Source organism: Triturus cristatus, chromosome 2_1 (assembly GCF_964204655.1).
Source record: "Triturus cristatus chromosome 2_1, aTriCri1.1, whole genome shotgun sequence".
Classification (NCBI taxonomy): domain Eukaryota; kingdom Metazoa; phylum Chordata; class Amphibia; order Caudata; family Salamandridae; genus Triturus; species Triturus cristatus.
In genome coordinates, this window is record NC_140581.1 from 962,808,350 (window position 1) to 962,833,392 (window position 25,043).

The 25,043-nt window shown below is 42.4% G+C and overlaps 1 protein-coding gene across 1 annotated transcript in view; it reads right to left on the minus strand.

The window, feature by feature from the left end:
• Positions 1-25,043, minus strand: part of MPDZ (multiple PDZ domain crumbs cell polarity complex component) — a 798,673-nt gene that overhangs the window by 459,890 nt on the left and 313,740 nt on the right. The window contains exons 21-22 of the mRNA XM_085633687.1: positions 19,847-19,967; positions 914-1,112 (exon numbers count right to left, since the gene is read on the minus strand). Of these exons, the coding sequence (XP_085489813.1) occupies positions 914-1,112; positions 19,847-19,967 (320 nt within the window). The remainder of the gene's footprint in view (positions 1-913; positions 1,113-19,846; positions 19,968-25,043) is intronic.

Below are 25,043 nucleotides of genomic sequence, written 5' to 3' on the forward strand. Positions count from 1 at the left end.
TGTCTGCAGTATTGATATTTGCCTGGTGCAGAATTACTTCCTGGATTTACACGAGAATTATAATGTGGTCCTCATTTGTTTTTTTCAAGAATATCTGAACAACTTCTTAAACTAATCCCAGCTGAGTTACCAGCACGATAATTTCTATCCCAAAACTTTTTATTTAGTGCTATGCAAGGGCTGGTAAACAATCTTTGTACACAAAAGTCTATGATCTGATTCGTGACCCCTAGGAAGTATAACAAAGAATGCATGCAAACTGAAGGCTGTTATCTTAAGAAACAGGCAATTTGTTTTCTGAAGAACATGCTATTGTCAATTCAAAACAGTTGATTTCATCCGCATGCACAAACAATAGTATGGTAGGCATGCTGGAAGGAAAATTAGATATTCCTTGCCTACAATGTGTTCTTAGACACCTGCTACTAAAATAAATCTCAAGGCATCACAGACTAAAATGTATTAGAGAAATATTATGACCATTGAAAATCAAAATGTTTACTCGTATGAAGAGAAGACATACAAAGGTTACAATGGTGATTGGCTTGGAGCAACCTTCAACTATACGTAAGCCAATACAGTCAACTAAGTGGCTAAATTACTGCATCTATTCTTGGTACACACCTACATTACTACTGGTACCGGGCAAAGCATATCATGACTTCTCCAGAAATTAAACTATTACGGAGCAAAACACAGTGCAAAAGGAATGAGAATGTTCATGATGGAAATACTTGCACATTCAGAAATTTCACACCTATAAAAAACAGATCTGAGTAAATAGAGCTTTACATAAAGTGCTACCAATCTGAATAAGCTTTAACTTTCAAAATGGATGAATCATGAACGGCAATTATCATGGATGAGATCAAATCACGACCATAAACTGAAAATATCTTATCCATTCACTTACTTTATATCAAGTCCGATTAGCGAATGCTTCCTCAACATAGCTCTTGCTTGGACATTGCTTAAGTTAGTAGTACACTCATCATTAATGGCCAAAATACAGTCCCCAATACTGATGCGCCCATCACGGCTAACTGAACCTCCGTGGATGATGCTACGTACAATCATGCCACAGCCATCCTTACTGGCACTTACTGTCATCCCTGTGGAAAAATAAATGGCACAGCTCAATGGTTACCACAGTTATTCATTGATCTATTCAATGGTCAATTACTATACAAATGAGTGTCAAGGCAAATTCATTGAAAAAGAGTTTACACAACAAAGCATGAACAGACATTCCAGATATTATAAAGATATAAAATAATTTAAAAATGAAAATTAAGCATTTACCTGATGTATGAATATTGCATTAACACACATTTAATTTGTAAATGAGCAATTTTACATACACAGTATCATATGGATTGGCATTATAGCATAAAGAAATAGTACAACTTCAAAACTCCTGTCTCCATAAGGATAAATTATTCATGAAAGTGAAATTTGGAAAAAATAAAATTGCATGAAATTCACTTTAAGCATGATAAGTATCATGATTTTAACAGATGAAGGTCCACAGAATGTATTGAAATGAAATTCAACATTTGCTATTTTAAATGTATCACTGAATAACATTTTTTGTTTTGTATTTATGAATTGTTCCAGACATTAGCAAATATATAAAGACAATATGGAGTGTGAAAACTGTCAAAAAATATTTTTACTAATCGTACAAAAATGTCCTGCTCTCCAATCAAAATGTTGATATGGTAACCAATACTCATAAAAATCTTAACTCCTTCTTCCTGCGTGTGGTGGCCGTGGAAGGCCAAGATGATGGAGAGGACGCCGAGGCTGTGACAGGGTGTAGCAACATGCCCAGACTCTGAGGTCAGATCCGGGCTAGTGACCTATTGAGTACAATCTGACCTGCACTTAAGGTGGTGAACTGGCCAAACATAGCAGGACTCGGACTACAGGCTTATTGAATTAACAGTGCCACAGAAGGCCTCTCCTCCCACTGTGATTTGAGCACCTTGGACAGACAGCGGTCAAATGAAGGTGGATTTCCAACCCCCGAGGGTTATCTCGCATAGACCTCTGGGATTATTCGGTCACTATCCCGGGTGCTACTTGGGGGCTGATTGCCTCACTTTTGCTCCAATCCACACTACTAAAGTTCAACGTGTATTACACCCTAAAATCATTTGGACAAGCACTGAGGGGTTCGAAGACATTTCTTTTTCTGGAACAAAGGTGATTTGACTGTGCCCCACAACAGCGTTACAGATCAGGGGTGACTTAGGGCCTTAACCGCTCAGTGAGGCCCAAAGAGGTCCCGGCTCAAGGTGCCCGCACCACTGGCTTACTGGGGACGTAGGTCCCAGCCAATAACTGGTGGAGGAAATTGGACTGGGCTGGGCAGTTACTTTACAACTGCCTGCTGGTTACATCACCTACACTGTGGAGCCAGATTGCTTTCATCACATCGGCAGACTAAGACCTCCACGTGTTTACAGGCTACATACAGTCCTTGCCCTGTCTCCTTCCCCCTCATTGAACAATCTGTCACTGTATTAGGGGTTGACTGACTTGCCTAATGGAAAAGATGAAGGCCCTGAAAATAAACGTATCTGCTCTCAACCAGGCAATTGTGATGGTACTTATTCAAAAACATATATGTAATGTAACATGTCCCATATGAAACAGAACGAAAACGAAAACGTCCAATGCCGGCTATGTAGTAGCGGCACAGAAGATGCAATCCATATTATATGCATTTGTAAAAAGCTAAAAGACATCAGGAGTACCCTATTAAAACCTGCCTTCAAAAAACATGGTGTCAGATCATGCAGACAAGCATTAATGTTGTGCTTTAACCCCTACTGGGTACAGTTAAATAGTAGGTTAATTACATTTCTTGACATTACCGCAAAGAGACTTAAAAAACCCGGATTGAGTCGTTGAAAGGTTAAATTCTATATGAATTCCAGTTCAAAATACCTTCAGCTACAATCACAAAAACAAAAAAAAATTGTAAAATCTGTGTTAATAATTTTATGATAGTGACAAACAAGTTTTAATTGTATATAGTGATTGTATCATGTTATTGAATATGCTACTTACCAGTATGCATCTGTTCTTGGCATGTAGGGCTGCTGACATTCATATCTGTGCATAGATCGCCGCCTAGTGTTGGGTCCGGATGTTTGCACGTTGTTGTCCTGGAAGAGTCTTCGAAGTATCCTGGGATAGGTGACTCCTCCCCTGGACTACAGTGCGCATGGGCATCCTCTCCATCCTCAGATTGTTTTTCGCCATTGTGGCAGTGATGGAGTAGATACAGAAAGTGATGACCATGCTTTACAGTAATTCTGAGAGCTGCAGCTGCTACAGGCGCCGGGGAGGAGGGAGGGCGATATGAATGTCAGCAGCCCTACATGCCAAGAACAGATGCATACTGGTAAGTAGCATATTCAGTTCGAGGCATGTGGGCTGCTGAATTCATATCTGTGCATAGAATATACAGCAGTGCCCTCTTATTAGCGGCGGCTACCAGTGCCAGCTGCAGCGGTCTGAAAAAGAGTTTTGAGAACAGCCTGTCCTACAGCTGCCTGCTGTTTTGATTGCACATCTACACAATAGTGTTTGGTAAATGTATGTGTAGTGGACCAGGTGGCTGCTCTACATATATCATGCAAAGGAATGTTACCTAGGAAAGCCATGGACGCCCCTAACTTACGTGTTGAGTGGGCTCGTGGGGGAATCGTTAATGTGCGTTTAGCCTTTTGATAGCAAATTTGAATACATTTAACGATCCATCTGGCTATACCTGCTTTGGAGATAGCGTTACCTTTGTGGTGTGGGGCAATGGCAACGAAAAGTTGTTTTGTTTTCCTAAAGGGTTTGGTCCTGTCGATATAATACATGAGGGCTCTCTTCACATCCAGTGTATGGAGTGCCCTTTCTGCGACAGTTTGTGGGTTTTGAAAGAAAACAGGCAGTTCAATAGTTTGATTCATGTGGAACTGCGATATCACCTTGGGCATGAATTTGGGGTTGGTACGGAGTACGACCCTGTTGGCGTGAACCTGTATAAATGGCTCTTGAACAGTTAGTGCCTGGAGTTCACTAACTCTTCGTAAAGAAGTTATCGCTACTAGGAAATATACTTTCCAGGTAAGGAATTGAATCTCGCATGAGTGTAGAGGTTCAAAGGGTGGACCCATCAGGCGTGTGAGGACCAAGTTGAGGTTCCACATTGGAGCCGGTGGGTGGCTTGGTGGAATGACTCGTTTGAGTCCTTCCAAGAATGCTTTGATGGCAGGCACTCTGAATAGAGAGAGGTGCTGCCTGGTCTGCAGATAGGCTGATATTGCGGTCAAATGGACACGTATAGAGGTGTACGCCAGATTGCATCGGTATAGGTGTAAGAGGTAACAAATTATGTTTTGGATGGATGCGTCTAGCGGGTTAATGTTATTATTATTGCAATAAATGACGAACCTTTTCCATTTGGCTGCATAGCAAGCTCTGGTAGTGGGTCTCCTGGCCTCCTTAATGATGTCCATACAGTCAGGTGGCAGGTTTAGGTAGCCAAACTCTAGGACTTCAGGAGCCAGATTGCCAGGTTCAGCTGTTGCGGATCTGGGTGCTGAATCTCTCCATGGTTCTGTGTCAAATGCGCGGGTTTGATCCGCAGCCTTTGATGCGGCACCACGGAAAGTTCGAGAAAGGTGGTGTACCATGGCTGGCGTGCCCACATTGGAGCAACCAGGATGAGTGTCAGTGAATGTTGTCTGAGTTTGCGTGCCACCAGCGGTATCAGTGGTGCTGGGGGAAAAGCGTACGCAAATCTGCCGGACCAATTCATCCATATCGCATTGCCCTGCGACTGCGGATGTGGGAACCTGGCGGCAAAGCTTTGGCATTTTGCGTTTTCGCTTGTGGCGAATAGGTCTATCTCTGGATGACCCCATTGCTGGAAGTACGGTTGGAGTACTGATGGGTGTAACTCCCACTCGTGCATCTGGTGGCTGTGTCTGCTGAGCAGATCCGCCATCTGGTTGTCCTTGCCGGGGAGGTGTTCTGCCATGAGTAACATGTTCCTCTGAATGGCCCACTTCCACATGCTCTGAGCCAGATGAGACAACTGTGGAGAGTGTGTTCCTCCCTGCTTCTGTATGTAGTACATGGCGGTCATGTTGTCCATCCGGATCAACACGACTTTGTTGCATAAGTGTACTTTGAATGCTTTCATTGCCAGGAAGATTGCCATCAATTCCAGAAGGTTGATGTGCATCTTCTTCTGTTGTGTTGTCCATAGTCCCTGCACTGTGTAGTTGAGTACATGAGCTCCCCATCCCTAGAGAGACGCGTCCGCCGTCAGTATTATCTGTGGGACAGGCTCTTGGAACGGTCGGCCCTTGCAAAGGTTTTGTGGATTCCACCAATGCAGAGAGTTGTATGCCCGACCGCTCACCAACACTAGGTCTTTCACCTGTCCTTGAGCCTGATTCCACTGACGTGCTAAGCACTCCTGAAGCGGGCGCATATGTAGTCTCGCGTGCGGGACTATGAAAATGCAGGAGGCCATCATGCCTATCAACTGCATGAACACTCGCGCGGGAAGGGAGTGTTGTGGTTTGAACTTGGAAATCAGCATTTGCATGCTGTTGATTCTCACTAAATTTGGCTGAGCTGTGGCCGCCAGAGTGTCTATAGTCGCACCTAGGTACTGTTGTACGTGGGCGGGCTGGAGATGGGATTTTGGGTAATTTAGTGAGAAACCCAGACTGTGAAGGAGGTGAATGGTGCGGGACATGTGGCTGGCACATTGCTGGGCTGACTTCGCTTGAACGAGCCAGTCGTCCAGGTAAGGGTAGACGTGTATGTGCTGCCTCCGTAGATGTGCCGCTACAGTAGCTAGGCACTTTGTGAACACCCTGGGTGCTGTTGTCACGCCGAAGGGGAGGACTTTGAATTGGTAGTGCTGCCCCTGAACAGTGAACCTGAGGTATTTCTTGTGTGAGGGGTGAATGGGTATGTGGAAATACGCATCTTTGAGGTCCAGTGTGGCCAGGAAGTCTCCCTGCTTGAGCAGCGGGAGGACTTGCTGTAAAGTGAGCATGTGAAAATGCTCGGAAAGAATGTACTGGTTCAGGGGTCTCAGGTTTAATATAGGTGTGAGTGACCCGTCCTTTTTCGGTATTAAAAAGTACAGGGAGTACACCCCCGTACCTTGCTCGTGGACGGGTACGACCTCTATTGCGCCTTTTAGTAGCATACTTTGCACCTCCTGCTGTAAGAGCGTTAAGTGCTCTGAGGACATAGGATGGTTTTTTGGAGGTATTGTGGGTGGAGTTGAGGTTAGTTCTAGGCAGTAACCGTATTTGACAATATCTTTGACCCACCTGTCCGTGGTGATGGAGTTCCACGTGGACAGGAACCTTTGTAGCCTTCCCCCGACAGGTGTTATGTGGTCGGGAGGAAGGGAGAGGGCGTCACTGCTTGTTCTTGGGGGAGGACCTGGTGTTGCCGTAGCCGCGTCCGCTGCCCTTTGTGCTGGCGCCACGATATCCACCCCGGGTGTTTTTATCGTAGGTGTTTTGTGTGTTGCCCTTGTTGTATGTTTACTGTGACCCCTGTCCTCTACCTGCTCCTCTATTTCCGGGGCGACGAAAGGAGCCGCTCCGAAAGGACTGCGTTTGTAGGGCCCCCATGGACTTTGCAGTGTCTGTGTCCTTTTTTATTTTCTCTAGGGTGGTGTCAACCTCCGGCCCGAATAAGTAGTCGGGGTTGACAGGTTGGTTGAGGATGTTATTTTGTACCTCCGGTTTGAATCCGGAGATTCGCAACCAGGCGTGTCGTCGCAACATGACGCTAGTGTTTATGGCTCTGGCAGCTGTATCCGCGGCATCCAGTGCACACTTAATGGATGCATTTGTGAGCAGTTGTCCCTCCCTGATGAGGATCTCTGCACCTTCTTTGAATTGGTCAGGGAGATGTTGGAGTAGTTGCTCTAATGTGTCGTAGTGCGCTCGATCGTAGCGAGCGAGGAGCGCTTGAGTATTGGCAATGCGCCATATGTTAGCTGCCTGGGCGGCAACCCGTTTGCCAGAGGTCTCCAGCACCTTGGACTCTTTGTCCGGGGGAGGAGCATCACCTGTTGTTTGCGAGTGTGCCCTCTTGCGAGCATTCGCAACGACAATGGAATCCAGAGGTACCTGGCCTCTAATGTAAGTAGGGTCCCCAGGCGCTGATCTGTATTTCTTGTCGATCCTGGGGTTTATCACTCTTGCCCTGGTGGGTTCCTTGAAGATGTCCTTTGCTGGTTTGAGGACCCCCTTTAACATGGGCAGAGTCTTTATATTCCTTTCTGAGGATGCGAAAGTATCCATGAGAAAGTCGTCCTCGACGGTGTCAGAGTGAAGTTGCACCCCATGATTGGCCGCAGCACGTTCAATTAGAGCGTTGAACGCGGCAGTGTCCTCTGTGGGAGATGTTTTTGCTCCATAGAGTTGCGGGTCCTGTGCATCCATAGGTGCACCTGGGTCTACAGGGTCATCCCAAGCTTGATCAGGGTCCTGTTGGCCTTCAGGGTCCATCTCTCCGGGGTAGGGGACTTGGTCACCCATGTAGTCCTCCAACGCATCCGTGTCGGAGTGTGTGGGAGAGAAGGACTGTGGATCCTGGTAGGGTGAATGGAAAGGTTCGTAAAGAACTGGTTCCGAAGCCACTGGCAGCTTTCTCTTAAGTGGGATCCGGAAGGAGTCCAAAGCTGGCTCAGAAGTTATTCTCCTTTTGTGGATAATCATCCTGCCAGTGTTGGCGTCGATGAGATGTGATGGAGACGTCGCCGCAGAGCGTTCGGCAGGCGTGATCGTGGTGTGGGTGACCCGTGTCCTGATTTGGAACAGTTTCGGGGCCGTGGATGGTGGCAGGCCAAAAGTAATGTTGGCTGGTGCCGAAGAGGCTGTTGGAGCTTTTATCGGCTCGGACCCCGACGTGTCCTGGAGGACCGTTTTGTTTTTGGTGCGTTGCGCAGCAACGGGTCGCACCTGGAGCGCCATCGATTCCTTTGCGCCGACCGGTTCTGTAGAGGCGGGCGTGGACTTCTTCGGCGCCGGTGAGTCATCGAGTCGAGGGGCGGGAATGGCCGTCGACGTCTTCGATGAGTGTGGCTTTGGTGGTGCCGTCGAAGCGGTGGGAGACGCAGCAGGCAGTTTGACCTTTGGGGTCGGAGCCGATCGCGTCGGTGCCGGGAGCCGAGTAGGTTTGGTGGCACCGAAGGTCTTTTTCCATATGTCGACTCCGACGTCGGCCGCTTCAAGCTCGGCACCGAAGTCTCGTTTGTTGCGCTGGGTGCCGACGGGTTTTGCTGGCGTCGAAGGTGTGGTGGGCCTCGATCCGACCAGCGCCACTTTCGGTTTCGGTTTCAATTGAACCAATACAGCTTTTGGTTTCGGTTTCGAAGAAGGGAAACCAGCCGGTTTGGGCATTAATGGCTGCCGCTGAATGTCCGAGGCCGGGCCAGAGGGCGGGGCCGAAGAACTGCGGGATAGGTCTTGGGTAAGGCCCGAAGGCGATCCCTCGACCGGAGCCATAGACTGTCGCACTGGGATATCCTCAGTCTGTACGGGTAGGCCTTGCTCGTCACCGGAGCTACTCTCTTCGGCCCCTAAGGCCTCATTGTAGTCTCCTACCTCGGTGTCGTCTTCATCTCTGCGAAAGAGTCTTTCTTCGACGTCTTCCGATCCGGAGTCATGTTCGGAAGCGGGACTGGAGGGTAGGTTCTCCACTTCTTCGACATCTTCGGTCTCGGCGCTGAAGATGTCGGCCGGTGCCGCTTGCTGCGCCTCGAGTCTCGCTGCTCGTCGATTCCGGATAGTCTTCTTGGATCGAAATCGGGCACAGGCCATACATGTAGATTCGTCGTGATCTGGTGAAAGGCATTTGTTGCACACCGGATGGACGTCGACGTGGGGATATTTCGCATTACATACAGGACACCGCTTGAATGGTGTCCTCGATTCCATCGTCGATGACGGGTCGATGGTCGGGTAAGATGCGAAAAAGTTGGTTCTGGAAGTTAGTAAACTAACAAGATAATATCGATACCAATCGGGAACAGTACCGACGCGACCTAAAGGCCTTGTGGCCTAGAAAAAGTCTTTCCTAACTTGAGTCAAGATAAGCACATCCGAACCCAATGGCGGAAAAAAACAATCTGAGGATGGAGAGGATGCCCATGCGCACTGTAGTCCAGGGGAGGAGTCACCTATCCCAGGATACTTCGAAGACTCTTCCAGGAAAACAACGTGCAAACATCCGGACCCAACACTAGGCGGCGATCTATGCACAGATATGAATTCAGCAGCCCACATGCCTCGAACAAGAGGAATTTTATTTCTGTATATGCAAAGGTTTTAATTAATCGTGCATAATAAAAATAAATTGTCAAATTGTCACTGGCTTACTGGGGACGTAGGTCCCAGGCAATAACTGGTGGAGGAAATTGTGGAGCCAGATTGCTTTCATCACATCGGCAGACTAAGACCTCCACGTGTTTACAGGCTACATACGGTCCTTGCCCTGTCTCCTTCCCCATCATTGAACAATCTGTCACTGTATTAGGGGTTGACTGACTTGCCTAATGGAAAAGATGAAGGCCCTGAAAATAAACGTATCTGCTCTCAACCAGGCAATTGTGATGGTACTTATTCAAAAACATATATGTAATGTAACATGTCCCATATGAAACAGAACGCAAATACCCAATGAACTGTGTATCCCAATCCTTTATACAGAGTGGTTGGTTTCAAATTCCTGTGTAAACCAAATTGAGGTTGTTTGTTTCTGGTGTTGGAAACCGTTGTTTTTCGTTCTTAATTTTATTAATGTATACTGTTGTTTTGTAAAGGGATCTTTGTATGTGTTCCGTTTGGGTTCTGTTTCACATGGGACATGTTACATTGTGCATATGTTTCTTAATAATATATACTAAATACTATCACAATTGCCTTTTTGTTGTGAATTACCACTTGTATGATCTCAGTATTGGATCTTCTGTAAAGTGCATCCTACTATATTTTTATTTATGCAATTTTATTTTGTGGCTATCCAAGTATACAAATGTTTTTTTCAAAAGGAACCGCTGTTAAAGAAATAATGATTCATAGTCCTGTTGCTTTCTGTGTAGGGTGGCCTTTGTGTTTAGAGAATCAGTCTTTTAATGTGGCTTCCTCACTTGCGCATACCAGCAATCCTGATCACCTACCGGTGCTGAACCCACAGACAGCTAACAATCTGTTGTGAATGAATTAGGACTTTATGATTTGTAGGACTCTGGTATTGTTAAATGTACCTGGCTTTCTAATTATATTAATTTGTGGGTCAAGATGTATAATGCACAAGTTGTTCCATACAGTAATTCACTTGCCTATATGGATTGGATAGAGCTCTGCAGCTATATTAGACCTTCCCACGAATCCCTTGCTCAGTATGTTGACTGAGGGAAGCACTTACTTTGTTTAACATGATTTCCACCTTTGGCATTTCCGTGTTTTCCCTGGGCCTGAGATTGGGGTGTTAAGGAGTTATTCTAACACAGATTTAAGATTATACCATTGTTCACATTAGAGCAAGGGCATTCTTACAATGTCAAGGTGTATTCATCACCATCGACTTGCATTGGCAAAAGGGGGCATACCTGCTCTCCTTCATATGAAGATAGCACTGCAATGGTACGACAATCAACTAATATCTATGACCTGGAATTCCTACGGTATGCATACACTGAACAAAATAAATGACATTTACTCCCATTCCAAGCACACAGAAGTGTGTGTAGCATTTGTTCAAGAATCCCACCTAACAGAATTAGGAAGGGCCAGGTTACTAAAGAGGTGAAGGGGGTCAATGTTACTACACTAAGTATCAGTATTGGCAAACTGCATGCTAAAATGGATGCTGCAAGCAGTCCTATTCACGCCAACTACGGTCAAAGTGGACAGAGAGGGTAGGCAAACCCTAGTACAGTTAATAGAAGAGTTCACTGATCAGGAACATTTGCTGTCCAAAATATTGGGTTGATGGGCTCACATACCATGGGTTCTTGGTGGGAATTTAATTTGTGCTATGGACACAGAAATTGCCATATCTCACCCACCTCTCCCAACTCAACCGCTTCTTCTTTTCTACCACATTGCAATCTAGTTTGACTATTACTGAATACTTGGAAAAATGGTTTCAGTCCATAACCCTCCATATTGGTAGGAGTGAAATGGTGCGGGACCACTTCTGCAGTCTCAACATTGAAACTTCAACCTAGCAAGCTGGAGGAGCCAGTGTGCGGGAGCACTCTGACAGAAAACATACAGAGGTAATTTTTAAGAGAATGCAGGATCTAAATGTTTGTGGGGTAGCTCTTAAAGTAGTAGTTCATGGACTATGCATCCAATCCCCAGTAGGTATATCATACAGGGTGAAAGACTGCAAATTGAAGGAATTGAAAGCATCATTGAGATAGCTCGAGATAGATACTAAAGTTAATGTAGATGTTGCGCTCTCATTGAAGCTGAGAAGAAACATGCTTCCCTAATAGAATTTTTTTTTATATGGATTATGACTCAAAATGGCCCAGACCCTCAGAAAGGCAGACAGAGCAGAAAGACAACTGGCTTGACTCATAAAGCAAGAAAACAAGTCCACTGCCACAACAGACATCCATTCATGCCCTTGATATATATACACACGGGATACATTCTCCATCCTATGATTACTAGGGTAAATTATATAGTTCCTGTGTTGAGCTGTCTGAGGATTCAATTCTGAGATTTCTAAATGGTTTGCAATATCCCAGAACTTCCACAGAGATTAGGGACATTATGGAGATACAGATATCAGAGCAAATGGTCCTGGGGGCGATAAGGAGACTGCCCATCGGTAAAACCCCATTTCTTGATGGACAAGCAACTTAATTGTATAGCAATATAAGCAGTGACTGAGGACTATTGCTTCCTAAAGCAGATAGCACCCTACTGGGGGTGTCCTTATGTAGACCCCTGGCAATCTTGAATTCATATTACAAGATGTTAAGTACAATTTTAGTGGGTAGACTACTTGTATGTTTGCAGGATTTGGTCCATAGAAACTAGAACAGATGTATAAATGGTAGATGTACCTCTATATATATTAAGCAGTTACATTGACTATTGAGGCAGCACCTCTCATGCTTGGTGTTAGACCTGAAGAAAGTGCTTGATACACTCCAGTGGCATTATATGTTTGCTGTGTTACTCGTATTGGGCACGGGCAATAAGATGATCCAAAGGGCTTAATTACTTAGTACAGAGCCACCAGCAAGGGTCAAAATAGGCTCTTTATTGACAGACACGTTCCAAGTAATTGAAGGCACAAAACAGGGGTGCATGCTATCCCTCTTGTTGTTTGCTCTTGCCATTAACTATGAAATGTTACTCCTTGGAGGAGAGGATCCCAGCCACAGACACCACATGTGGTAACCGTGTATGCAGAGAACTTATTAGTACATATTAAAGATGTAGATGCTAACATCACTTTCATTTTCCAAACTCTCAAAGATTTTAAACTTGCATCTGGTCTGAGGATCAATTGAACTAAAATTACCCTGTACCCTTTAGTTTCTACTTCCCCAAAATACAGTTCAGATACTGGTGGTGGGGAGATAATGTGGGCATTTTTTCATTTCAGTACCTTGTAACAAGAACTTTCCAATGTGGCTGTGACCTAGACCGCAACCTCAATGAGGCGGAGATCACAAGCCGGGCTTTGTAGAACACTCCCCATATCTACCATAGCCAAGATCGAATTGTCTAAAATGATTATGATGGAAAGGCAATTGTACTGGTTCCCAAATTTACCACTGAATTTCCTGAGAAAAGTCTTTCAAGCACTCTACATGCTGCCGGGTGAGGTGATCCTAGACTTGGGTAGGCACAGGGTCTCCCTTGCCAGACTAAACCTGCTGACAATTAAAAGTGTTTTGGGAGGCTTGGGGTTTCAATCCTACAACCTGGCTTCCCAGCTGCACTGGTCCTCTCATTGGCAGGCCGCTGACGGCTGGAGAGATCTCACTCACCTTCAGCGAGGTCCATAGGCTATTCTTATGTGACTCTGCCCCTTCAGAAGAATCTAACTGCTCACTGCACAGAGCACTACACTACTACAAGAGATGCTTAAACATCAGCAAACATTTGATATTGTATGCATCACATATACCCTTGAGTAGGTAGGATATCTCAAGGGCAATCTCCGAAGCATGGGAGGTGAAGGGTTCACAGTCGTTCAGAAGTTATTCCAGGACAGATCTTTATTTCCTTACATGTCACTTATGGAACAATATGGCTTACAAAAGGAACAGTTCCTAATAAGCCTGGGCAAAGCACTACGCTACGCTCGCGTAGTTTGCGAAGTTCGCGCTACTTCGCACTATGCGAACTGCACGTAGCACAGTGCGAACAAGAGTAGCGTAGTGTTGCGTAGTGCTGCGGTCATGTTTTGCTTGCTCCCAGTCCTCAATGTCAAGTTGGCGACCGCGAGCAAGCAAAATGACATCCCGGCGAGTCTTTTTCCTTGTTCGCGATCAGCAACATCAAGTTGGCGATCGCGAGCATGGAAAATAAACCTCCCAGCGAGATTCGCAACGCGAAGAGGTCAGGTTTCTCATTGCGAGTGGTCGCGTATGCTCGCGACCGCTCGCGATGAGAAACTACCAGTTCGCGTTGAGAAAGCTGCCGCTCGAGTAAAAATCTACTGGAACAGCAGAAAACTACAGCTCACACTGTGCAAGATGCCATTTTCAATGATTGCACAGTGCCGGTTGCTTGTCCGCACTGTGCAATCATTGAAAACGACATCTGGCACAGTGCGAACAAGGTACTACGCAGTTCGCGAAGTGCTACGCGTAACTCACGTAGTGCGAACTGCACTTTGCGTAGCTTCGCGAAGTGCTACTTCGCGAACTAGGGCCAGGGTTAGTTCCTAACCCACAAGAAACAAGTAACACTCTGTGTGTGCACTGAGCTATTATAGACACAACCCCCCAGAGCTGACACTGCTTCAATCTCTATACACAGTGGAATCCACCAGGTGATTCAATAAAAGGCTGTGTAAAATAAATCTGAACCATACTGACAATAAACTGGGTAAATTGAGGGAGGATTGGATACTGAAAGTGGGCTGGGCCTTCAACAACAAGGAATGGGTGAAGAGAATAAAATATCTTCATAGGACTAACTGTAACTCAAGATGTAAATGCATTCAGTTTAATGCATTGAATAGAGCCTAACTGACCCACAAACTACCAAAAAGATTCTTTCCTGATGCTGACCCAGAATGTCCTAGTTTTCATGCTTTGGATGCTGATATGTTACGTATGTTTTGGGGTTGTCCACAATTATGTGCCTGTTGGGTAAAATAGTGGATACATAACAGACTCAGAGCTGAATCTAAATTTCTGGACTTCTCAATTTGTTATAATGAAAGAACCCTCACCCACCACAATAAGCAATGGCTGGAAAAAGCACCAAAGTGGCCTGAAGCGGAAATAGTGGCACTCCAAAAACAGCGAGCCAGGACGCTTAGAAAGCACATCATGGCGAGTCGTTTGTTGCTTGAGCTGCAAAATGTCAATATAGATTACACGAGGCCCTCGTGACTACCTAATAGCTAATATGTAAAATGTTGGGTTAAGAATGTTATGTCGAGACGCAAAATTAATTGACACTCCATCTAAATAATGTTTACGGACCATAAATTGGCCGTCGATATGCACACTATTGATTAGATACTATGTGGTCCGTCACTGGCTCTAGAGTGTTAAAAACACAAAAGAAGTGCATTTTTTGCTCACCCCAACTGTGTTTGGAGAAGATCGTTCTAATTCTTCCCCATTGCTCTGTGACAATCTGATCCTATGATAAAATGTTGACCTGTCCAAGTTGTTTATGGCCAGTTTATTTTATATCATTATATATTTTAACTTTTTGGCAATAACTGCTGCCCTCTCTGGTGATAAATGAGTGTATTTTCTCAGTATTTCACAGTATTGTGTTTAAAAGAATAATTGCACCACTGCAGCTTTGTAGGTCACAACACTCCATTAAGGTCTCTTTTTTTGTTACTTGCTAGCTGGAGGATTGTTCTGCAGATCTCCTTTTGGTATATATCTTCTAAACTCAATATTCTTTCTTTATTTTAAAGAAAATGTAAAAGAAACGATGGAACACAAACGAATGCAAACATTTCACGCACATTCCTCTGATAATTCTGAATGCAAAGGTATGCACGAAAATACTTATAATAAAATGATAAGGAGGGAAGGCACAGGGTCCCGATGGAGTCCCTATTGATGTTTATAAAGCCCAACCACTGATTTGGGGACCGATACTTACTTTGGGCCTCAATGCAGCGGTAACCACCTTGATTCCACCCACATGGGGTGATTCAATTATTGTCCCCATCTACAAAAAGGGGGACAAGGCATCAGCCTGTAATTACCGGCCGATTAGTCTGTTGGACTCATCGGTGAAAATTATGAGCAGGGTGCTGTTGTCTAGATTGGAATCGTGGGCAGAGGAAAATGGGATTCTTGCCAACTCTCAATACGGTTTTCGAAAGGGCCGTGGGACCCTAGACCAGTGCCTGAATTTAGAATTATGAATCGGTAAGTTTACTAAGGCTATCCATGGTAATTTGTACCTCTGCTTTGCCGATTTAAGTAGCGCCTTTGACCTAGTCAACCATTCTCTTCTATGGTCAGTTTTGCTAGAATTAGGCGCCCCCAAGGAAATCATTTTTTTCCTTGCTAGATTATATAATAAGATGCAAGCGTGTGTACGATTTGGGGCTAATGGGGAGTGTACCCCGAATTTTAGCGTGAAACGTGGAATTAGACAGGGCTGTGTCCTTGCCCCATTGCTGTTTATTTTATTTATTAATGGGGTGGAAACCGCCCTGAAAACAGTCAAGGCCGATGCACCCAGGTTGCCGGGATTAGTGTGCCAGTTCTGCTTTATGCGGATGATGCTGTGCTCCTATCTCGGACACCTATTGGTCTGCAGCGACTGATGGATCGGTTTTCTGAATTTATTGGGGAGAGGAAACTGTTGATAAATAAAAGCAAAACCCACGTTATGATCTGCGGGGCCAAGACTGGTAAAAATCATGCCTTTTTCATAGAAGGAGTGAAAGTACAGCAAGTTAAAACATTTTGTTATTTGGGTGTCACTTTTACGAGCGACGGTAGCTGGGCCTAGGACTTAATAAATGTTAGGACTAAAATGACTAAAAGTTCCTATGGAATATTTATATTTGCCACAAAGATAGGGGATAGACGAATAAGAGACATGATGGAAATATACAAGGCAAAAAGTGTTTCCACTGCCATATATGGGGCTGGGTTATGGGGTTACTCTAATGTTGGTTGTCTACAGAGAGAAGAAAATATCTTCCTGAAAAAACTAATGTGTTTACCTGCTTCTGCCCCAACAGAGTAGATTCATAAAGAGGTTGGGGTTGCCTATTTGAGCGACCTTGTTTCACTTAGGCCTTTGTCGCTTTACAAAGCAATCTGGCACAAAGAAGAGACAGAGTTTAACCAACTCGTTATCAAGGATTGTCTTAAATTAGATAATTGCATGAAAATCCCATGGCTCAAGTTTGTTGTCTAGAGTTATCAGGCAATTTTTGGATTGAACTTGGTATTAGATCCCAGTTCTCCCCGAGTTCTTGTCAAACAAGATTTGAAAAAAGCTTTTTTGATATCTAGAACTCAAAAACGTTTAGCTGGGTCTGGTCCTCTCACTACTGTTCAATTTTACAACAAATATATTGTAAATGAGGGTTTCCAGCAGTATCTGAACATGGTAACCCGCCCAGCACATAGATTTGTCTTAACGAGATTGAGGTCAGGAATGGTACATGTCTTGGTGGCCTTTCCCCACCAAAAAAGGTATCCTGTTGGCCCTTGCCCGTGCGATGGACACTCAAAACAGAGCAGTATGCACTTTATGCTTATTTGCACTCTCTATATGAATGTAAGGATTACCTTTTTAAAACCTTTGTTTTTAAAATATGGTATTTTTAATACGGATGATTCTATGAGGTTGCTTTTTAATATGAATTTTCCAGATATATGTTTTTACACTGCTAGTGTTATTATAGGAAAAGTATGATCTTTTAAATGTATTTTTAATTTTCGTTTGAATTTCTGTACAACTGTGTTTTGCCGTGTGCTTTTATGGTTATTATATGATATGAACCGAATAAAGCTTCATGAACTGAACTGAAAATGATAAGAGGTGGTAAAAATTCAGGTTTCTAAATATCAGCCAGTTTTCTTTCAGGGTGGCAGAAGTCAAATTAACACAAGCTTAGAATGTTATTTGACGAGGAAGGACGAAGAACAGATGTAATGAAATGTTTAAAAAAGGATAAACTTTGCAAGGAAACGTGTGGGAATCATCCAGGAAATGTACAGCGGTTTGTAGGCTAATAATATACAGTAATTTCCAAATGTATAATCAATCACGGCACACAGCAAGGGGGCCCATTTTCAACACTATTATCTGATATAGTACATAAGATATCGGAAGAAACTGAACAGAATTTAAGTCATTATACAAAAATATATCTTTAAAAAGAAACAAGAAACAAGGATGAATGCAATCCTGTTTTTAATAAAATGTTTTCTGATCTGGATATTAAATGGAATACGTGGGAGCATGAATATTGGTGCCATCTTGGAAACTCACAATTTAAAATATTGGATGATAACTAGATTTCATGACTTTTTTGATTATCTGGGAATTAAATACATGCATTAAATGCACAAATATGATAGATTTGCTTAATTATCAGTCTTTGCAATGCACATTGAAGATTTAGGTTGAAAGTTGGGTAGAGCTGGTGGTAGGGATTTGCTAAACTGAATGTATTAAAATGGATGGTATTGCTGAAAAACCTTCACATTTTAAGTGACTTATACAGAAATATTGCAACCACAATTTCAGGGTAATTTTCACAAATGAATACGCCTTTTGTTTGAGGTGAAACAAAACCACAGATTTTTCCCATATGCAACAAATACAGCTACATTAGCCCTCTTCAGCAGCCTAAAAGAGCTTTACGACTAGCACCAATATAGTGGTTTTAACTTTATCCCGTATAAAACTCATTTTACCTTATTTAAGATTTAATGGGACTTGGGTTCACAAAATGCTTACTTCAACTTCTGCTTTTTCTTTCGTGGGCCCTCATCCTGGCGTTCTGTCCAATGACATGGACTAGATGACCCAACACTTTGTCTTATTTCAAGGCTTAAAGCTTCAAATTTCCAGCATGTCTTGATAGAGCAGCTGGCATGAGCATTTAAAAGACATTAATGAGGTAAAAACGCATAGAAAGGCCATTATCAGTTCACTATAGCCAAAGGATCTAATTTTAAACACCCGTTTGGTAAAAATGTTCATGTTAGTGGAAAAAAAATAACTGAGTGCGTGGCAAGCTATGATACCTTTTAAGAGCTTATTAGGATGTTATTTGCAGATATGCGCTCCCATTCATTTACATCTTTAACATATCCTGACCACTCACTATTTTTAGAAATATTGTTAGTGTACTGTTGCTTTGAATTGTTACAGGTTATGTACTTAGCAGCCAAATGTGTAAAAGATCGGGCTACTATTTTCTCAGACGTATTCATCTTTTTTTTTTTAAATGTATCCTGTTTTAGCTATAATTTTTAGAATTATTTATTAGTGCTATAGTAGTTTGTGATTAAAGGTCTGTGTGTTTTATCATGCAATAATTTTAAGTAATCGATCATAAATAAAGATTAAATGCCAATGACATCAATGACAAAAAATGTTTAAATTGAGTGTATGCCACTTTCCTAACATTCATAATAGAATGCGTCAAAACTTGAAATAAGTGCCACAATCTTTACACATCTAGCTCCGGCGACTGTGCCGAAAACGCTAATGTTAAAAATGTTAATAATAGCACAGGGGCCCTTCTTTTTTTGGCTGATTTTCTGGAAATCTTTCACTCTTTTCCACTGTGCCTAAATTCATAAAATATCTAAAGATGGTAATGACGGCAGTGTAGTTTTAAAGCAATGTCACCGAGAAGTCTCATTACAGAAAACAAGTGAACCTTTCCAGCATAACCACTAGATGGCAGGATATGAACATTATGGGAATGAGTAACCGTCACATGCTTCAAAATCCACTGAAAAACACGTTGTTTATTTATCCAAGGTGAGCTGGGTGCACATTTTCCTTTCGAGAACGGTATCCTATATTTTTAAATATCCCCCACTCTTTGAGTATGCCGCGGCATTCAGGCAGAGAACATCCTCAAGAACGTGAACTTGTATCTGTAATGCTAAGGAAGTTGCCAGGGCAAATTGCATGGCTGTACTGCCCATGTGGAAATACTAATGTACAGTTTGCTTTTCAGAATCGGTGGGATGTAGAATCTACCTGCCTGCCTGCCTGCCTGCCTGCCTGCCTGCCTGCCTGCCTGCCTGCCTGCCTACCTACCTACCTACCTACCTACCTACCTACCTATCTACCTATCTATCTATCTATCTATCTATCTATCTATCTATCTGTCTACCTATCCGTCTGTCTATCATCCATCTGCCCCTAACCATGATGTTAGAAAATGAAACCTAAGTAAAACATGAAGTTGGAACACGGGTCAATACAAGAGGGGTGGAATCACGAACAAAATTGCAGGTGTAATTGTTCGGGGGCACAACATCTAGCAGAAGTGCAGCTTTTGAATGTTTTTCTTTTTTAAAGTGTGTCAACGTAGTGTTTGCTGCGACTGCAGAAATATACCATACCCAAACTGGAGCTGCCTCTTGCTATGGTGATTGTCCTCTCGAACCGACTCGAAGATGTGATCTCAGGGGGGCATTCCTCTGTAGGTGGGGGAGGGTTTGTATCTGTTAAATATTCTTTGTCCTAGAAACAAACAAAAAAACACACGAAGTTACAGCGTAGACAAATATAGAAAACGTTCAGCAATTTTCTTTAATCAAAGATTATGGTTAATCTGGCATACAGCGGTAGAAGTAATGTGACCGGGCTGATCTTACTGGAGCAATGTGAAGGAACATAACTTATAGAACACCGTCCTTCATTCACTGAGAAAGTCAGTGCACAGTCAAACATGTCAGTTATCTGTCATTCTTTTTCAATAGTCGGGGCTGGTCGGAAAGCTGAACATTTTAGACGAAAATAACCTTACATTAGTGGAAAACGCGACCTGACATTATCGTAAAAATGCATAACAAAGTGAACTGTGTAAAATGTGCCACGTGCTAGCAATTACCGCGCAGCATTATGTTTTGCCGAAAACTCTCATTTCAACCGACCTTTCACAGCTAGGCTTTAGTTTCTTTCGTATTTTCTTACTTTCCCCTTTAAATAAAATGTACGCTTTTTGAAAAAGTCAATTTAGTGCTAGCATTTGACTGCAGAACTCATCATTGCTCTGAAATGTGCTGTTTCAAAGAAAATGTATTTCTTTCTTCCTCACACCATATGATTTTGGACAAATGCATTTGCTATTTGCTTATAGTTCTCATGATTTAACCAGGACATTGCCGATGGAAAATGTTTCGTAAAATAGGCTAGTCCATTGAAAACAATGGAACATTTAACAATGAACAGATTAGGTTGGCAAAGGTTTTGGTGAGAACCTTCTCTATTAGAGCAACTGTATAAAATGCTAGCAAACTACAGGTAACCCCATGTCGACTCGAGCGTTTACTGAGGGGATCGAGAGGAGAGAGGACAGAGCATTGGACGATCCTTCACCATTGGCTGAAGATAACGGATGTATGACGTTACAACGCATGCTGTTACAACGCATGCTGTTACAACGAAAGTTTTACAACGCGAGTGCATTGACAACGCAGGACATTACAACGCAAGTCTTTACATCGACTTGCACTAGATGGCGTGCTAACATTAAAAAAGTGTAATTTACTATTCCAACTCCAGTCCTCGTAACAGTAGGGAAGGTGTTGGGATAGTAAACTACACTATTTTTAATGTTAGCACGCCATCTAGTGCAAGTCGATGTAAAGACTTGCGTTGTAATGTCCAGCGTTGTCAATGCACTCACGTTGTAACAGTTTCGTTGTAATGGTAGTGCGTTGTAAAAGTTGCGTTTTAAAGGTTGTTCCCCGAAGATAACTCAACCCCCGGAGTTTTAATTGTTTTTCACATTTCTATTTAGTATGTGTTCCTAGCTAGAGAGCTTGGGCATGCTATGCACCTTTCCCCGTCATACCCCTTGGCACCTGACTGTGCTACTCATACCCCAAATTGCTGTGAGCTACTGCTAACAGTGATATTTTATCTTTCCTTGCCTTTGTAGGTGACTCTCCAATTCTGTGCTGATCCTAGCTACTGCTGCAATCATTTCCTTTTACCCGATTTAGCAGTTGCTACTGTGACTGTTGGGGGAACTAGGCGGAGTTTCCAAAACTGTTATTTATGGAGAGTTTGATCCTTTATAGCTTTTAACTTGTGGCTACAAGACATCTTGCTCTTTTCCAATTGGAACTCTTAAGGGGTTCTTCATAGGAAAGGGTAGGTCCTTTAGGTTAAGATAGGGATTCTTTTCTTCGTGGAACACGCTATTATTTTTTGACTCTAACAAAATTTCTATTGATATTTCTGTAAACATACTTATCTGACTAACCTGAATAAAAGAAACAAAAAGAATAGCTTAAGGAGAAATAAAGCTTTAAAACTTTACCAAACTGAACTCAAACAAAACCTGTAAGTTGATGAAATTTGATTTGTGCTCCATTCTAGCACGGTAGCAAAGATCTGTCGACCGAGAGACAGAGTTGGCGTGGAGTTGGAGATTTCTGTTGTTAAGTCAAGGATTGAACTGTTAATCTTTTTTTTCTAATTTTCCACGCTATCAGATCTGGTAGCAGTGGAAATAGTTCAAACCCTGAATGGAGCTTTAAAAATAATACGCTAACTTTATTAAAAATCACGATTCCTGAACCCAATGTCCAGAACTTGAAGATCCAACAAGGTGGTACTTGAAGGTGGTTGCGGTTTTGAAGGTGTGAGTATTAACAGAGCAAATGTGCTGTGGCTGTGATTAAGTCTTTCTTTGGATTAATGTTTTGGGTTGAGTGAATGAGTGAAACAAAGTATCAATAAGTTGTTGAAGATAAGTGATGGAAGATTTCAGGCTCATCTTTGTCGAAAGATCCTAGGATTCTTTAAAATATATTGAAGTCTTGTTTGCAGGATTTAAGGTGTAGTGTGTGGGATACCATCACCTATACCATTGACATAGAGAATTGGGATTTTTGTTGTGATTAACATTGATCAATGTTAGTGGAACCTAACTGCACATGCAGGGGAATCTACATTGATTTGGGTGATTTTGCACTGGTCAAGATTACACTTGGGGTTGTGGAAAATATTCTTGAACAATTGTAATACTATTGTTTTAATTTTCCACGTCATCACTGGCATGTCATGAGGTGGTTAAAGAGCCGTCTGTTCATGGCTATTAGGCCCTCGTTAGGATTGAACCAAAACCTTTTAATATATGAGGTAACACCTGCTGAAGCAGACATCACAATTATGAGTTTTGCATTTAATCACACTCTGTAAATACTAGGTGCAATAAAAATCACTTCACCAAATAAACTTCAGCGGCGCAAACCTACCGATATTCACCAAGAGAAAATAACTGGTACATTCTAAAACATGAGGAGTTTTAGGGCATAACTCCCAACAAGCTATAATTATCACACATGATAAATTCTGTGCATACTGGTGTCAATTTAGTATCCTGTACATTATTTTTCACACATAAAACTGGGCCACTCATAACGAAGGCCTAAAACTATAATAAAAGTTTATATTTCAGATATTTTCGCCATTCACTTTCAGCTATCAGAAAAGAATGCAGACTATGTTGTCAGGTACTCAATGAAATCGTAAGCCTCAATTTTGAAGTATTATAAATAAGGAAACTAAATAATGGGGGTCATTAAGTGCAGTACGTTACGAGACAATGAGAGAAACACTTTGCGAAGGTAAAGGCACAAAATAATTAAACCCTAATCTTAAAAGAATTAGTGGGGTGTGTGCCTCTGAAGGAACCATACTCAGTAACACCATTAATAAAGAGCAATGCAGAAGGATAGAAAAGAAAACTGCTGGTTTGCTCAATTTAATGCAAATAGTGAAAACGAAACATATGAGAGAAGATAAATAAAAATCTTAAAAATAAACAAAAATTCAGGCGAGGGTTTCGCAGAAAGGCAAATTACTGGTGGTGTCTGAACTAGAAAGGTATGGTTATAATTGAAGATTTTGAGGGGTGCCGAACTATTAATGATGACAAGTTATGATCTGAATCACTGCAGTGTGCAGGTACAGATTTGGCGCTACTGTACAAAAGTGGCCAAACCATCCCTTAAACACTGTGGCCTTCTTTTACGGACACCATTTTGAAAGGACACAGAGAAGAGCTCAGGTCTGAATTGGGATCACCACTAAATGCCTTCTCAAAGGAGATTTGGACTAAAACATGTTCTACTCTGCAGAACAGACAGTTGTCCCAAACTTGAATACGTAAAGGGTGCACATACTTTTGCAGTTTGCCAGCCGAACCCAGTTAAGATACTTAAAGGTAAGCAAGTGTAAAAACTGCAAGATACCATGCTGAGGTAAGTGCCACTGAAAAAGAAAATGAGCAGATTGGATGGACAATGTTATATTAGATGTCACTTTTAAAGCATAACATATATTTTATAGGGCCTAGAGCTAAAAACAAAATGCAACTGCTATTGAGAAGACAATTATACATATTTAGAGAACATTTTGGTAGAGAATAGTGGATAATGAGATATGGAGAGATGGTTCTTAGAAGCAATGGAAGTAAATTCCAAAATGTTGGAGCAAAAACAAAAAAAAAATGTATTACCACACATGCCTTGTTATATGTATCTGCCATCAAGCTTCATTAGCTTTTATATTCATATGCCAAAAAAGCTAAATGTGCTTCTCATTCAGTTGAAAATTACTGATCAATTGAGGAGAAAGCAATTTCAACAACCCCTGGTCAATTGTTCGGGTTAATTTTGCAAGCTTGGTTGGCCCCCTCTTGGCTATTTCAGTGTCCAAGTTTTACTTCACAGCACAGTAGTCCTGCTCCTAAATTAATTATTTGTATCTTTTGACTAGCAACTTTCCCTCAAGCCAAGAGACCAACTGAACATCTGCAAAGCATGTCAGATCAGACCAGGATGCCGGGAAGACTTGTTACAGGAGGCCATTTACTGATGATCTGTAACGTAGGGGGAAGATGGGGCGATGGTTTAGCACTGCCTGTTGCCTTATCACAGTCTACCCTACCTTCTGCCATGGCCATTACTGGCATCTTCCACTGACAGGTCTCTCATATCTCCTTACATACTCCATCTTTTTTACATAGCCGCCACACTCATGCTCATTCTCAAGAAATGTGTGTGGGATCAGCAGATATTCACCATAACTTACCTACCAACGGGTATCGCAGACTTTATATTTATACATTTTATTATGAAATCAGGGCTATTTATGATGCACTAAACCTTTTTACAAGTTTGTTTTCACATTACTATAAACTCTTTACCTTGTATGCATTGATTTAAGTCCAAATATTGAGTTCATCATAACGTTTTCATATTGTCACTGCACGACTGCCTACTTTCAGAAGCTAGTGCTAACTGTTAGGATTTTATTTCCGTAAAATGATGAACTGGGTTTTCTCATCAAATGTTCTGTTTTGCATTTTATGTATTTTAAGCTGAGCTGTTGTCTTTCTTTAGATATCACCAACTGCAATTTCTATTTCCAGAACTACTATTCTCTAGACAACTGACAAGTTGTTATTGGCATTGAGACAAGAAAGAATGCCACATGGGAAAGACAGTATAATTCATACACAATGAGTTTGCTATGATGTTTCTACACAAAACAGTGTTCTGTAAAGGCCAATACTTCACA